The sequence below is a fragment of the Ailuropoda melanoleuca genome, chromosome 2 (assembly GCF_002007445.2).
Source record: "Ailuropoda melanoleuca isolate Jingjing chromosome 2, ASM200744v2, whole genome shotgun sequence".
In the NCBI taxonomy this organism is placed as follows: domain Eukaryota; kingdom Metazoa; phylum Chordata; class Mammalia; order Carnivora; family Ursidae; genus Ailuropoda; species Ailuropoda melanoleuca.
In genome coordinates this window covers 28,899,624-28,916,435 of record NC_048219.1, presented here as the reverse complement: position 1 = coordinate 28,916,435, position 16,812 = coordinate 28,899,624, and the positions used below count along the sequence as shown (strand labels likewise).

Below are 16,812 nucleotides of genomic sequence, written 5' to 3'. Positions count from 1 at the left end.
GTGAGTACATTTTTTTAGACATAATGCTATTATACACTTAACAGACTATAGTATATACAAAAATTTTATATGCACTGGGAAACCAAAAAATTCATTTGACTTGCTTTATTGCAATCTTTGTATTTTTAAAAAAGATTTATTTATTTATTTGAGAGAGAAAGGGGGGCATGGTGGGGAGGGGCAGAGGAAGACAGAGAATCTTAAGCACTGACTCCCTGCTGAGCATGGAGCCCAATGTGGGGCTCAATCCCAGGACCCTGAGATCATGACCTGAGCCGAAATCAAGAGTCTGTCACTTAACCGACTGAGCCACCCAGGCACCCTGCAATATTTGTTTTATTTACAATATTCGCTACATTGAGGTGGTCTGGAACCAGACCCACAATATCTCCATGGTACACCTGTACTTTCAGGCCAGGTGCTAGGTATTTTACTTCATCCTTACTAAGCTCTGTAAGAGAGATCCTGGTTTCTGCATTTTATAGATGAAGAAACAGCAGCTCAAAGTTGCCTTAAGTCATATAGCTATTGGATTGTCCAGCCAGGATCCCAAACCCGTGTCTCCTTAACTCCATAGCCTATGCTCATTCCACCATGTCACATGCTACCAAACTTCATCAGCCTTTGTATGACCATCCCACACCTGCCCCCAGTCCACTGTGCATACGCCGGACTCATCCAATGCTACAACTGTTATAATGATTTCAGCACGCATTTATGTGGACAAACATCAAAGTGCTCCTGAAATACTGACTTACAGGGAGATGATGCTGCAATTAGGCACTTGGATAGGTCCACCATCATACATTACAGTGGAACCAAGGAGGAACCCAGAACAAAACAGTTTGGTGAGTCTTCTAGAAACATTAAAGTGTCTGAAGAAGAAAGGCACCAGCCACAGGCAAGCTGCCACCTACTGGTGCCCTACTACTTGGTTACCTTCTGACTTCATACTTAGGTCTATACTTTACTAAGTTGAGGAAGACTACCAAGAAGACAGGGAGAATCAAAGGAAATTTGTCCAAGAAGCTGAAAATGGGAGGGTTTGCTCAGTGAGAAGACAAAAAAAGACATTTCCTCACTGAAGCTCCAAGAGGTAAAAAATTTGTCCAAACTAAGGGGAAGAGTCAGATCTGAACCCTTATCAGTGTGACTTATTCTCTTTCCAGCATCCACACGCTGCTAAGAGAATGTGTCCTTCTGTAGTTGTACATATTGCTTTTTTGCATAGCAAGCCAGAATTCGCTTATTTTCTGAGTCTTTATAAGATGGCATTTTCTTCTAGGGTGAATAAGGATGAGGCCCGATCTAGTGATCAGAGCATGAGATCTAAGGACTGGCATCTGACACCTTGCCTTAAGTAGCTGGGTCGGGTATGGGCCCTCAGTGTCTCCGATTTGACGTGAAGATAGTAATTCAGCCAGACTACCCGGAAGATTAATGTTTGTTCAGTGTTGACTAAGGCAGCTGGTGACTTAAAATGAAAAGCCATATGCACTGTGAAAAAGAAAAATCTGCAGTACCTGGTCAGCCCAGCCCTCCGTCTTACAGTTACTGTGATCAAATTCCTTCAAAGGCACTTTGGAATGGACAAGGCCTATGTGGGTCTGGAGTTTGTGTTTAACGGCTTTGATGTCCTACGAGGGAAAGAACAAGAATGCACACACATCTGGTCAATTCTTGTTTGCTTTCAGTCGGAAATAAACACCATCACAGATACCACAAATACAAATACCACAGTCCTTTCTAAACACCAATTAGCAGGAGCAAAAAATATCTAATTGTGAGTCTGGAGAAATAAGAGAAGGGAACAAATGTCTTACCTTGAGCCCTGTCCCAGAAATATCTAAGCAGTTTAGTTTTCTAAAAGAGAAGAGGTATCCAATTCCCGCGTCTGTGATCTCAGGGTTACCTAGATGTCAAAAACATAGGCTGTATAACAGGATACAGTAGAGCTACTGCTGAGCTCCAACAATAAGCTCAGAAAAAGGGCCAATGATAAAATATAAAGTATTGAGCGAGCAAACTTTTCAGAGAAAACTAATATGAGAATCTCATCTTCATCCTGCCTGTAATATGGAACAGCTATACGAGATGACCCTTAAGATCCTTTATATAAAGCTCTAACTTTCTAGGAGGTGGGGATTAGCAGAAAAATAAACAAGCCAGGGAGTTATCCCAAAGGGTTTAATTTGGAGCCTTATGAAAACAGCATACATAAACATGTATTAAAATGGTTTATCGGACTTTGCCCATGGCTAATTCACCTCCAAAGTAAAAATACTTTTAAGAGATTTTCAAAGGTATTTAGACACAGAGACTATTACTACTCTTACTAACTTGCACTGTTCTCAGAACTTTCATACATAATTACCTTCTCAAATCAGACAGTACTACATTTAGCATTGAGTCCTCAAAGCGATGAGTACAATGCCTGGCACATTCAAGATGCTCAAAAAATATATGCTGAATAAATACACTTTCCTGGGAGGGAGGCTGGACACTCACTACTGTCTTCATTTTACAAAAGTCAAGACTCAGAGAGGGTAACTAACTTGCTCAAGGGCACACAGCTGTTAAAAAAAAAAAAGTGGCAGAGCAAGGAGTATCCTCTGACCTCAAACCCCTGTTCCTTTCATTCTTTGACAACATACCACTCTGTCACCTACTGAATAGATGCTCAGTTCAATCGTAAATGATCTCTATCAACTTTCTACCACTGAAGTCAACATCTGGTTAATCCTGATTTAAGTAATCACAACTGTGACTTCACCCAGATTTTCATCAAGTATTGATTGAAAGACCCAACTGACAGACACTATGGATAGCAACTCAAAGGAGGTTAAAAGGGAGCCAAGTGTCCTTTATACATGCCATGACTGTGATGAGAGGCTGCCCTGTCTGCACACAGTGAGTGGCCCAGGTGAATGTGGCAAGGCTCTTCCTACCCTAAGAGGTGGCAGCCGACCAGGAAAGGTATGTGGTCAGGCGTCAAGAGCCTCCCGCTCTGCCACTAACTGGCTGTGGGTTCTAGAAAAGTCACCACCCTTAATCTCATCACCTCTAAAATGACAGGGAAGAACTAGGTGATTTCTAACGCCAGTCTTCCAACATTAAGAACTATAATTTCTAATGAAACTTACAAGATAAGTCTAATAATGTTAGATTTTCAAGGCCTCTTTTCATCACTCGAACTGGTGCTGTCATTTTCCGCACACCGGCATCAGATAAACAATTATCCTTCAGGTGGAGCTGAGTTACACTAGGGAAACAAAGTCCGTAAGTACATCACATAGAGTTTGAGAAAGCCTTCATACAAGAACAGGCTGTCATAAATTTCATCTAAGAATACACAAGATCTTCACCAGCCTGTTATTTCACACCCAGGGCATTTAACGGAGTTATAAACTTTTTGGTGCTATTTGCTAACTGAGGGCTAACTTAGGGATCAAAGTGTCATGTAGTACTAATCTCAGATGGCAGAGGGCACTGAGAGTAGTATATGGTCAAACCAGGTAAACAGGGACTTCATTAAGGGGATAAATATACCTTGCTTAACACAAAAGCTGCATTCGTGACAAATCCTATGCGAAAACCAAAAACACTCTAAGTATGTCAGCAAAGTCTACTATAGAACTCCTATGAGAATTCTTTTTGCAAAGCAATCCTCTAATTTTAACTAGCTTTATAAATCTAGATTTTCAGGTTGGTTTTTAGGTACACCCATAACCCAGTCCATCCAGCTAACCTGAAATTAGCGTATTAATTTGCTCCACTGTCCCACACACAAGACATCTGAAACTTTACTAAACCTCACACAAAAATACCTTTGTATGGGGCAGTGTGTAGGTGTCACTGTCTGAGGCAGGCCCCAGGAAGCTGGTTAGACTTGAGTTTGTCATGCTGTTATGCTTCTGGCTGTTTATGAAACCACAAAGGAATCCGTCTGGCCTCCTGTCTGCTGGCCAGACTGAGCAACTGGAGATCAGTTGGACTATTTGTGAATGGTACTGGACAATTTCTTTAAATTATGGTTCTTGAAGAGAATTAGGCGGTTTTTAATAGTTTACTTTTTAAATAATTTATAGTTCATTGATAGTTAAAATAGAAAAGAATGATTATAGACAACGGTATAAGTATCTCATTAGAATAAACTAGGACTGCACAAACTAAGGGCAAAATCATTTTCACCCCAGATAGTTTCATGTATTACATGTTGAAATCAAGGTTATTTAGAAGATGAACCAACTGACTGACTTTCCTACGAACTGTTCAGTCTATATTGCTTGTGCCCAGTAAAGGAGATTGAAAATGTTTTAGGAAAGAAAAAAAAATTAGCAAATAAACACAGGATTGGAAAGTAATCAGCATTCTTCAAAATGATCCCACTGATCATTCTTCAAAAAAAAAAAACACAAAACAATTCATCTGGTGGCAGGTCAATACCTAGACAGTGCCTCATTGGTGAGATGTTCTAGAAGTTCATGCTCATCTCCAAGCTTGCAACAGGAAAGATCCAAGCAGGTCAGCTCCCGGAAAGACTTAATTTCCTCAAGTTTTTCTGAAATCACCAGATATCTGTGGAGCATGGAGAGCAATCAATAGCTTTTCTTTTCCTTCTTTTAAACCATTACCATTTGTGGCTTTGTGATATAGTCAACACTCCATCAGGACAAAAAACAATGTAATAAGCAGACTTTACCAATTTCTATGTAGGCACAGGTTGAATTTTTAATTAGCGAATGCCTTGAGTCTTTTTAGATGATGGTGGAGTAATAAAAACTTTTAAATAAGAATATACGCACAAAGGCAAGACACAAAAGAAAACATCTGCTTTGTCAGAAGACAGACCTTGGTGTTGGGACCTGATGGGAGAATTTCCAAACTTTAGGATTCTCAAAAACTTAATCATTCGTTCTTCTGAAGTTGCTTTTCTTTTTTTTTTAAGATTTTATTTATTTATTTGAGAGTGAGCAAGAAAGAGAGCGAGCGCGCAGGAAGAGGGGCAGGAGATGGAGAGGAAGCAGCAGACTTCCCACTGAGCAGGGCGCCTCTGGGATCAGGACCTGAGTTAAAGGCGGATGCGTAACTGACTGAGCCACCCGGGTGCCCCTTGAAGTTGCCTTTTATCTTATGCTCAGTATCTACTGGTTTGAAAACTGGAACAGCGCCTGGAACTCTGGGCTCAAATCTCTACACATCCCCCAGAATATACCAAGAGATACGTGGCAGACCACGTTTTGTCATTTCTATTCAAACACGTTTCAGTAGCTGCCCACTCCACTGTGCCTGTTAACTTTACTCTCAAAGTACGTGCAGTATGACAGACTACAAGGACTCCGTCTCACCTAGATGGTTAAGACAAACGTGTGAGCACAAACAATTTAATTACCCTGGAGCACCTTGCCAAACTGTCATCAGGAAGCATCAGGGAGGCCTCTGGAAAGGAAAAGGAGATCAAAAGGGCATTCCACAGCCCAAGCTGGGGCCTCCACCCTGCTTTCTAGTTGTTCATCTATTTCAGATGATGTCAGTGAGAAAAAAATGAAAAGGGATTAGGTGTGACAGGAAATAGAGAGGAGAGGATCCTAAGAGAACAGGAAAACTGACTTGTGGCAAGAGCATGCGTTTCTCATCCACTTTCCTTATAGGTGTCTAGAAGTTTCCACAGCAAAACAGTACACTAGGATCTGTGGAATTACACTTAAAAGTGTTCACTTCTTTCTTCTGTGAACAGAGCATAATTACCAAAAACAAGATGGAATAATGTGAGGACTACAGGAAAGTCACATCTCTTTTCTCCCTACCTCCAATCAAAATAAGATGTACTGAAGCTGATCACTGGCCTGACTGCTAGGTACAGATGGCCTGGGGCACTGATACCCTCTCTAAGCTGCCTGGTGACAGAGCTCAGCTGGGTACACAATTGAGCCTTATTTACTCAGACGTACTTTAATTGCACTGTAAATAAAGCTGCTGTTCTCCATCTTCCAGTCACAGAGTTGAAGTGGGTTAATGGGGATTTGGGGGATTACTGGCAATCAGAGAAAGGAAAACACACATCCTTTGATCAATTAACCGAAAGATTTTTAGTAATTCTGAAACAAGTGTTAGCTGCGAAGGACATAACAATGTATAATGTGATTAACAAACATTACAAAAATCAAGGCTGAGAAACCAACATGCAAAGCCACAGACACTACTAGATGCTCATCCAGGACATGATCAAAGCTCTAGGGTCTTGCTCAACACTGGTCTTCCAATTTGTCCCTCAACGAGTTCAGCATAGTGTAATGGAGAAGTAACAGAAAGAACACAGACATATTTTAGTGTCAGATATACCTAAGTTTGGATTGTAACAACCCTAATTACTTGCACGACCGTAAAAAGTTCCTTAACCTCTCTGATCCTCAATTTCTCCAGCTGCAAATGGGGCAAATGATTACTTCTTTTAAGGATTACTAAGAAAACGATAAACAATATTCCAAAAGTACATGGCATCTTATAGAACCTCATTTCATGGTAGTTATTATAATCACTTCATTACACAGGGTGGAATTTTAAGGCCTCCCAGTACCACTAGTCAGATTAAAAATCACTGGGCTTTCAGCACAGGAAGGAAATAGTTTTTATAGGGCTGGAAATAAGTTGCAAAGACACCGGCTTCTCCTTCTGACAAGCAGCTTTGTGACCTACCCTAACACAGTAAGTGCCTGAACCTCCCCAATTATCTTATTTTCAATAATTTTCTCGGTCTCTTTCTCTTTGACCTGAACCCTTTTGTGCTGGTAAAACCTTTGCTGCTACAGCATCAGCCCTGGATTATAAACGCAAACCCAATCTCCTGTCCTCTTCCTATTTTCCTCTGCGGATTCAAGAGGAGAAGGGAAGTTTGGGATCACAGCTGAAAATTTTTTTTTTTTTTTAAGATTTTATTTTTAAGTAATCTCTACACCCAACGTGAGGCTCGAATTCATGACCCCAAGATCAAGAGTCCCAGGCTCTTCCGACTGAGCCAGCCAGGTGCCCCCACAATTGAAAATCTTAATCTTGTATCTAAACAAGACAGCAAAGTGTAGAATTGTTGCAATAAAATATGAGCCAAAAGATCACATTAAAAATGTTTCTTCTATTTTTCTGATTAAGAAAATGTGAAAAATTATAAAGACAATTAAAACAAATTGCAATCCCACTATCTAGATTATATTTTGAAAAATTTTTCTTTCTATATATGCAATACATATAAAAATTCCTGATTAAAAAAATTGGATCATATAGTATATGCAATTTTAACACTTTAAAATGTGTCATATATGAACATTTCACAGCATTTTAAATGATCTTTCAGTATTATCTTAATAGCTATACACTATTTCTCCATATGAATGTACTATAATTGGCTTAACTCATTTCCTATTGTTGGATATTCAGCTTTCAGGTTTTCGCTATTACAAACAGTGTTATAATGAACACCCTTATATGAAAGTATTTGTTCCCATGTCTGAGTATTACATTAAAAATTAGGATAGATTCCCAATAGATGGAATTAATGGGTCAATCAGATGGTATGGATATTTTTAAGGCTCTTGATACATGGGGCTAAGCTGCTTTCCAGAAATGCTACTAATTTATGTGCTTGTCAAACGTGAATGAAAGTGCTATTCTCATCCAATCTGACCACTGGAGTGGTATATAGACATCACAAATGAATAAAAAGCATTTTCAATATCATGAGAAATACTTAAGCTAGAATGGTAGATGGGGGAAAAACAGAATACAAGTTGTACATAGAGAATATTCCCAAATGTATAAAGGTATATATTTGAAAATGATTATCATGAATAGTGGGATTATGAATTTCTTAAAATTACAGCTTTATATATTTCCCAAATATGTACTGCCTTTATAATTTTAAAACAAGATATCTTATCATAATTCTACTTTTCATTGTTCTATTTTTTCTACAATGAACATAAATAACATGAAACAAAACATGAAGAAATAAAATGTATTTTAAATATATGTGCTACAATGAAATATTGCTTGGCTTTTTCATTTAGGCAAGGTAATTCTTTTTTCTACTGGCAGTTCCTACTTGCTCAGTTCCTAAGTCCACGGCTATGCTCTTGTCTGCATGTGTTCACACCTTGTCTTTTTAAAGTACAACATTTGGATTGGGGTGAAACCATTAATTCTATGAGCCAATTAAATAAAGATTGCTTCTTTTTGTTTTTTAAAGACTTTTTTTTTTTATTTAGAGAGAGGAAGAGAAAGAGAGCATGAGTGGGGGGAGGGACAGAGGAAGAGGGAGAAGCAGACTCCCCACTGAGCGTGGAGCCTGATGGACAGGCTGACACCAGGACCTCGAGATCATGACCTGAGCCAAAGGCAGACATTTAACCAACTGAGCCACCCAGGTGCCCCTCTTTTTTGTTTTTTAAAGCATATGAATTTAGCTTATGCTTTCTTTTCTTTTTTTTTTAAGATTTTATTTATTTATTTGACAGAGATAGAGACAGCCAGCGAGAGAGGGAACACAAGCAGGGGGAGTGGGAGAGGAAGAAGCAGGCTCATAGCGGAGGAGCCTGATGTGGGGCTCGATCCCAGAATGCCAGGATCACGCCCTGAGCCGAAGGCAGATGCTTAACCGCCGTGCCACCCAGGCGCCCCGTAGCTTATGCTTTCTGGTATGACTTTCTCCTCTTACATGCTACTTTTTTAGCCTTGTTTTAATGGTCATATTGATGGTGCATCTTAACAGTAAGCTACGTTTCACATTTTCTAATAACAAAAAAAGTTCACATGATGGCATACTACACAGTTATTCTTAAAATCTACAGGTATTGACGGCAAATGATTTTCAAAATATATAAAGAAAGCAAGGTGCATAACAGTGTTAAGCAGTGTGCTGCCACTTGTATAACAAAGGGGGGAGCTATACATGCACGTATATGTACAAGATGTCTCTGGAAGGACATAAAAGAAATTGTGAACAGGAGCTGCCTCTGAAGAAATAAATGGGAGGGAGGCTATATTTCATTTTACACTTTTTTGTGCTTGAATTATTTCCCATGGCAGTTTCTATTTTTAAAATTTTCCACAATTTTTAAGTTTTTTTTTTTTTTAAAGTAGGCTCCATGCCCAGAGTAGAGCCCAACATGGGGCTTGAACTCACAACCCTGAGATTAAGACCTGAGTTGAGATCAAGAGTTGGATGCTTAACCTACTAAGCCACCCAGGTGCCCCTAAAACCTTTAAATAAGTCAATAAAAATAGATGCTTTAAAAGTCATTTTACATGATGGCGGAATAAAAACTTTTATTTTTTACATGGAGCCCACAGCGGGGCTTTAACGCATGACCCCAAGAACGAGACCTGAGCTGAGGACAAGAGTTCAGGATGCTCAACCAACTAAACCACCCAGGTGCCCCTAAAACCTTTAAATAAGTCAATAAAAGTATATGAGCAAAGGCAAGTCACAAGAGGAAACATTTGCTCTGTTAGAAAACAGACCTTGGTGTTGGGACCTGTCAAAATGAATCGTGGGGAAGCCTCACTAAAATGGGAGTCGTGAGGTTTCAGCAGGGGGAGCTCTCACGCCCTAGACCCAACAGGAAGAGCCCGACTTGACCTTACATGGACTTGACTTTTCACATGCATACTACTCTACCGCTCCCAGAGGAAGAACCGCTTTCCTCATCTCCCCTGGCAATAGCTTCATTAATGAAAAACCACCACACTTTAAACTCCTAGTTTACGCCAATGGACTTTTACTTTGTAACAAACGTCCCTCTTTTCTCCTCAAAAAAGTAATGCCTCTCCTTTGTTCCCCCAGACTTGCCTGTGGTTTTGCCATAGCTTGATTGTCCCAGATACCAATTCTCTTTTATTCCTGAATAAACCCATCTTCTGCTGGTAATAAAATAACTGGCAGTTTCTATTTTTAAAGTGAACAGACCTTATTTGAAAATTTCCAAACTTTAGGATACCTGAAATTTTAATCACTCTTTTAAAGTTGCTTTTTTATCTAATGCTCGATACCTAGAAGTCTGATCATTGGAACAGGGCAACTCTGGTTACTAATCTTCACATCCCCAAGAGCACACCAAGAGATATTCGGCAGATCATACCTTGTCATTTCTATTTTCTCATACTAGAAAAGTTGGTAGAAAAGTATTTTTTTTACTGAATGGAGGAGTGGTGGCAATCAAGCAGTGGCGAAATGGTTTCAAAATAAAGCTGTGTCTTCTGGTGGGGGGGTAAGTAGGGAGAAAGTGATTTTTCTCAAAATGGCCTACCACTTTGTATCTGGGAGTTTTAAATTGGAGTGCTATTTGATGGGGGAAGCCCCCACGCCCACTAAGCCCCAGAACTAGACAGAATGAATACACCCAATAAAATACTCAATATCCTAATCAGAATACCCACCTGTTTCGCAAACACAGGGAGCAAAGTACTAGACTTCCATAGGCTTCTGTGAATTTCTGTAAAGCCCTTAGCCCCGCACCTGGCTCAGTGAATTTCTGTCTGGCTTCTGCAGCAGAGAACAGCTTTTCGGCAATCTGCTCAGGAAAGCCAATAAGGGAATCAATGTGATCAACATTGTCGGAGATAAAGCCCAGGACGAGGCTGAAGAGAGATTTGGCAGAGTACCGAAGATTCCCCTCCCGGGTATATGTGAAGATGAAATGATCAGTCTTCTCTTTCTGTGCAGTATCATCTTCCCTGTTCATACAAAGCTCCACAGAGAAGCCTTTGGGAAACAGTCTGAAAGGCCTTGGCTTCTGCAGGCTACTCCTGACACCATCCAAGGCCAGATTGACCATGTGCAGCTGACCATTTTCTCGTACATAGATGGGTCCTGGGTCCAGGTGGTTTTCTGAGTTGAGGTAGTAAGACATTGCCTTGGTTGCAACTGTAAAAGCAAGGCACAAAGGAAGCAAATCCCATTAACATGCCATTTGTAACACGTAACTTCATCTTGCTGTGCCCAGACCTTTACGAGCCTACCAGGAAGGCCCTCTGGTTGGTTTGGGGAAACGAAGCTCCCCAGCCGCCTGTGAACTCAGACACTGCAGATTGCCTCTCCTACCTGTATCTGAAATGCTGTCTTCTACCTTCCCCCTTTTCTTTGTATTTGGTGCACTCCTACTCATCTTTCAAAAGCCAGATCAAATTTCATTTCTAAAATTCACCCTGGGGAAGTTACAGAAGTACACAGAGTCATCTACAGGGAAAATCATGGCAGCGCGGTTGATAATCACAAAACAACTGGAAACAACCTAAATGTCCAACAACAGGGGTGTTAGTAAATAAATTATGATACATCCGTACCATGGAATGTTATGCAGCCATTAAAACCATAAAATTTTTATTGATTTCAAGTTACAAACAGTACTTATAGAATTTACTATTTGTTTTTAAAAACGTTAACTACACACAGAATGAAGACAAGAAACTAATAACTTCCTTGCTACCTCTGCACCTTCCACATCTTTGTTGATTCAGTATTCTGCTACTGATTTACTTCTGGGCCTGTGTTCCACTGCCTTGAGTCCCTTGAGGAGAGGGACCATGTTTAATGCATCCAGACTCCCTAACATAGTGCTCTGGCATATAACAGACCCTGAGTGGGTATCTGTGGAACTAAAGTTTACTCATTTGCCAATAAGCCTTACATAGACCACCAGCAATAAGGTTTTCTGGATCTACAAAGAAAGACCTCCATCAAAAGAGCTGGGGGGAAAAAAAAAAGCTATTCTACCCCTTGGAAACATCATATTTCTTAAGGCTCTATTAGGACACTTTCTAGGTAAGTGAAAACACCAAAACCAGTGGGCATTTATACAATCCTATAGGTGACATTTTGTGCTCAAGCATTAATTGGAATAAATATTTGTTTTCCTGAGAAACTGAAATCTCAAAAGTACATGAGAAATTGCTAGGTTAAATGGAAGTATTTAATTATCATTTCCACAACAATGTAAAGAGAGGTGAGAGCTAAATTTCTATATATGTCAAACAGCTGCCACTATCTTTAAACACTCTTTAATTTTTATTTTTTATATTTTTTAAAGATTTTATTTATTTATTCGACACAGATAGAGACAGCCAGTGAGAGAGGGAACACAAGCAGGGGGAGTGGGAGAGGAAGAAGCAGGCTCATAGCAGAGGAGCCTGATGTGGGGCTCGATCCCATAACGCCGGGATCACGCCCTGAGCCGAAGGCAGACGCTTAACCGCTGTGCCACCCAGGCGCCCCAAACACTCTGACTTTTAGAGTGAACTAACCCAGCTTCTTCTCCATCAATGCAGGGCTGCGATATAGCTCTGATGCCACGTAAAAGTGTCAGCAAACAATCAAGTCAGTGATCAAAAATGCTGAGTCTCTGGAGATCAAACAGTGATCCTGTTTGTGGGCAGCAGTACGATCCCTGTTTCTCCCGAGGATAATTATGTGTGTAAAAGCACATCAGAAAGAAGGGCCCTGCCTAGTCTGACAGCTTCACCCTTTCCTGCTCAGCTTCTTATGCCCTACGCTTCGGCCATGACATATCAGGTAAGTGGGCTGTGCTCTCTTGTCCCACTGGTCTTTGCCTATTCTGCTCCCTTTGGCTGGAACATCCTTCTTTGCTTTCCTGACCTAGCTAATCTATATTCATCATTAAAACTCAGCTCAACCACCATTCCTCTCCTGGGAAATCTTCATATAACCCCTGCACCAGTGCATGCCTGTCTGGTTTTCCCAGAGCACCAGTGTCTCCTCTATATATAGCACTTAGCACTGTGTCCTATGTTCACTTGCTAATGTTCCCAGAGCTGTGAGCTCTTTGAAGGTAAGGCACTTATTTGACTTGATTCATCTCTTTTTCCTAGGCCCAACACAGTGCCTAGGACTGAGTAAGCCCTCAACAGATACGGGCTGAATTGAATGAGAGGAAGGGTGAGACCTCAAAGGGACAGACTTAGTGCTCTGAGCTGCAGGGCCTGCTGATACTGTTGCTAGGAGCCAGCTCCTCTTCTAGGCAACAGCTGCAGGCTCCTCCCCCACTTGCCAGACCCTTCTGCAGGTGGTAGAAGCAAAGCAAATGATGGGAGGATACTGCTACTGGTACTACCAGGGGAAAAAAAAACTCTAAAACCCAGACAAAAACCTCCTGTCACGGTGGCAGCTCTTATAACCCATACTCTTGCCAGTATTCAGTGACTGCTGCTAAGGAGATGCCTCACTTATTCTAAGCTCTTCTTCCAGCAGAGGTAAGCATTTGGCCCCTGCAACCTCGCAGACTTTTAATCTCGATGAGATGAAGCAGATCCCCTCAGTCTTTATCCCTGGATTTGGACATTCAGAGCCCTCTCTACCTGTAGATCAGAAATTAGTCACCAGGCATGGCCCTAAAAAGGAATAACTTGATTGTAATAATAGAAAGCCAAATTCTATGAAGAGTACATATGATAATGGGTCAGCACACTATAAGCTCCCTGACAATGAAACAGGGTCTGTCCATCTGTATTACTCCCAACCCTCACCCCAGTAGTGTGTTCCACAATAGTGTGTTCCACAAACTTTGTCCATCAAATGGACAAATAGATAAATGACCACTTGAGGTAAAATCAGAAAAGTTTGATTCCATCCAGCAGAGGGCATAAGCAGCCTGGGACCAGAGTAAGGACGCTAACCCAGGCTGCCCCAAATCCTGGCAGCTTCTCTTTGCATGGATCACTTTCAAAAAAGGCACAGTTCTGGCTATTTTTTACTTCTAAATTACTCATCAAATGCTAGTTGTCTTTCTAAATGGTGAAAAAAAAAATCCAGTATTTCCTGAAGAGTAAAATCCACATTATCTGTCCAGAAGCCCCAAGGCTCCTCTGCTCTTCAATGAAGATACTTGAGGAACTAATAACCTTGGTTCGGGAAATCCTGGTAACTTTTGATTTCTACTACTAAATTTGTACATTTTGCATTCTCTCAATAAAAAGCTTCCCGAGAGTTTGTGAGGTACTATAAAATAAGCTAAGAATTAAATTAGTGTTTAAACCTTCCAAGGTTAAGAACCATAAAGGCAGGGGCACCTGGGTTGCGCAGTCGTTAAGCGTCTGCCTTCAGCTCAGGGCGTGATCCCGGCGTTCTGGGATTGAGCCCCACATCAGGCTTCTCCACTATGAGTCTGCTTCTTCCTCTCCCACTCCCCCTGCTTGTGTTCCCTCTCTCACTGGCCGTCTCTCTCTGTCAAATAAATAAATAAAATCTAAAAAAAAAAAAAAAAAAGAACCATAAAGGCAAGAGAATTCCACATACAGCTTCTTTACGTGGCTTTGCTTCCACCTGGCTGTTGTACATGGCGGTCTATTATAATTGGGCCCTCAGGCGACAGGGCCTGTTCTACACCACAGCAAAAACCCCCTACAAACTGGAAAATTAAACTAATTAGTATCTGCAAGAATGTCCAATTTAGATCTGCATTAACTATATTTTATATTAGATCAACAGAGTAACAGGGCATTCTGATGGGCATTCTGATGGAGTAACAGGGCATTCTGATGGTCTCCCAGCCTGTCTCCAGAGAGGCGGTTTTGTAAACCATACAACCCCACAGAAAAATATTACATGGTGCACGTTCTAGTATCCAGTCACCACAAATGAGCCGAAGTTGCCACATAGCGTATCATTTCATCTTACTACATTAAGAACTCAGTTCTCTATAGCTTCTCTGAATAAGAGGCAAAATAAAATAATTGATAATGAAACATAACAACTTTTTGGATCTTGAAGCCAGTTTACCAAGCAAGAAGCAGGACCATCCCAATCAACTGGACTGGAGGGAGGGAACAGAGACAGAGGCCACAGGATGAAAATTGTGAGCCAAGTCTATATGGCTCTCTAATTTGAAGGAAGAAAAAAAAAGCACCTAACTTTAGTAGGCAAAGTAACAAACCCCTAAAAATAAATCATAGTAATGACGATGATGATGACAATGATACTGGGTGTGATAGCTACCATTTATTAAGCACCTGCCAGTTGCCAAGCATTGTGTTTGGTACTCAATTAAGTGATCTCATATAACCTTCAACAATCCTATGAGGTCAGGATTGCCATTTAACAGGTAAAGAGGCTCAGAGAAGTAAAGTAACTTAAGAAACAGAGCTAGTAAGTGGCAGAGCCAGAATTCCATCTCAAGGCTGTATTACTCCATAGCTCAAGCTCTTTCCACTGCATGACGCTGTCTCTCAAGAATAAAAATATGACATCAGCCTTAAGGATTAAAAAAAGATGTTAAAAATTAATCTCACCCACCTGTTTGATCCCTCTGGTATTCACTGGCTTAAGTTGGGGGTAGGAGATAAAAAAACCAGCAGACATCTGAGGAAAAAACTGGTGGAAACAGAGCCAGGATAGAGCTACACTGAGGCCTCCCTTCCTCCCTCTGCCAGGGCAGAAATTACCCACATCCACACACCAGGAAAACATCTGTCAAGCCATGGCCTTCATCCCAAGGCTTCAGACACCTTTGGTTTATTTGAAAATGCCGTATTCTTGAGAAAATTTCTACACAAAAACTTAATAGAAACTAGTTCCAAACCACCAATAACCAATTAATGATCTTACCATGGTTGTTCTGTGTCACCACCACTACTCAATTTTCCACTCCTCTCATTATTTTTTCCCTAGAGAGTGCACTTTCCTACCTGCCTTCTCACCCATACCCTTTCCTTCCCCAAAGCTCCAGAGCGCCACACCATACCCAGATCCCAGCCACACCATACCCAGATCCGGACTTCCCTCCAGGAGCATGCCAATCTCTCCTACATCCTGACACTCTTACAGTTCTTCTACCTGCCAACTCTAGAATTTTCAACATAAAACCCAATCTCTACACCCCAAATCCTAACTCCCCTCCCTTCACCCAGTCCCAGCATCCCTGGCCCCACCTCTCACACCTCAGGCCCTTCCAATCCTATCAAGGCCCTTCTGAAATGAGGTTCCTGGTCCCAAACACCCAATCCCACCTCCACCTGCTTCTCCTTCCTTCCCTCACTAGTTCCACCCCCTCGGTTCCACCCCCAGGCAATCTTCCTCTGTCCCTCACCAAGTATTTTTTCCCTTCCTCCCAGTCTCTGGGATTCCCTCTCCTAGGACTCCAATCTCCCCATACCTTTTCTTATCTTCTGTCTATAACCTTCAAAATCCGCTTCCTTCACGCCTCACGATGCCCAACTTCACAACCCACAGCCCCAACTTTTCTTCCCTACCCCCAAGACCCCACCCCTTCTATTCCAATCCTGGATCCTTTCCTTCTTACACTTCTCAAATCCCACTCCGTTTTCCCCTTCCCCAGTACTGCAATTTTCCATCCCTTCCTCAATTCCCACGCATGCCCCTCCCCGAGCCCGCCCAAACTAACCCTGCTCCCGTCTCCCACCTTGCCCCCAATTACTCTACGCGGCACCCGGACCCCACCTTTAAACCCATCTCCTACACCCCTATATCCTCATCCTCACATCTCTCACCCAAATCACACCCCAACCCCGTTCCTCCAGGTCTACCCCTCCCCCACTCAGCCCCTCCCTCACACCCCGCCCCCGCCCCCACTAGCAGCCCCGGGCTGCGTGAGCGGCCCAGCCCGCGGCCGCCACCTACCTGTGCCCCTGCCCGGGGCTGCGAGCGGCAGCTTCTCGGTGGCGGCTCCCTCCTCCCGCGGAGCGGCTGATGGGGGAAGCGGCTCGGCGCCGCAGGCACAAAGCTAGGGAGGGTGGGACCGAGAGAGGTTGGGAGGAGGGAGGGGGCTGGGGGCGCCCTGGTGCCGTGGGACC

General features: G+C 42.0%; 1 protein-coding gene across 4 annotated transcripts in view; it reads right to left on the bottom strand.

The window, feature by feature from the left end:
* LRRC42 (leucine rich repeat containing 42) overlaps positions 1-16,806 on the bottom strand; it is a 27,794-nt gene extending 10,988 nt beyond the window's left edge. Inside the window, exons 1-8 of one of the 4 annotated variants that reach the window (XM_034653016.1) lie at positions 16,640-16,806; positions 15,296-15,373; positions 11,093-11,196; positions 10,429-10,915; positions 4,447-4,578; positions 3,144-3,262; positions 1,824-1,912; positions 1,524-1,637 (exon numbers count right to left, since the gene is read on the bottom strand). In XM_034653016.1, the coding sequence (XP_034508907.1) occupies positions 1,524-1,637; positions 1,824-1,912; positions 3,144-3,262; positions 4,447-4,578; positions 10,429-10,915; positions 11,093-11,156 (1,005 nt within the window). In that variant the 5' untranslated portion in view covers positions 11,157-11,196; positions 15,296-15,373; positions 16,640-16,806. The remainder of the gene's footprint in view (positions 1-1,523; positions 1,638-1,823; positions 1,913-3,143; positions 3,263-4,446; positions 4,579-10,428; positions 10,916-11,092; positions 11,197-15,295; positions 15,374-16,639) is intronic. The other 3 variants (XM_034653037.1, XM_034653025.1, XM_034653032.1) reach the window with 3 other exon arrangements.
* Between the last annotated feature and the right edge of the window lie 6 nt (positions 16,807-16,812).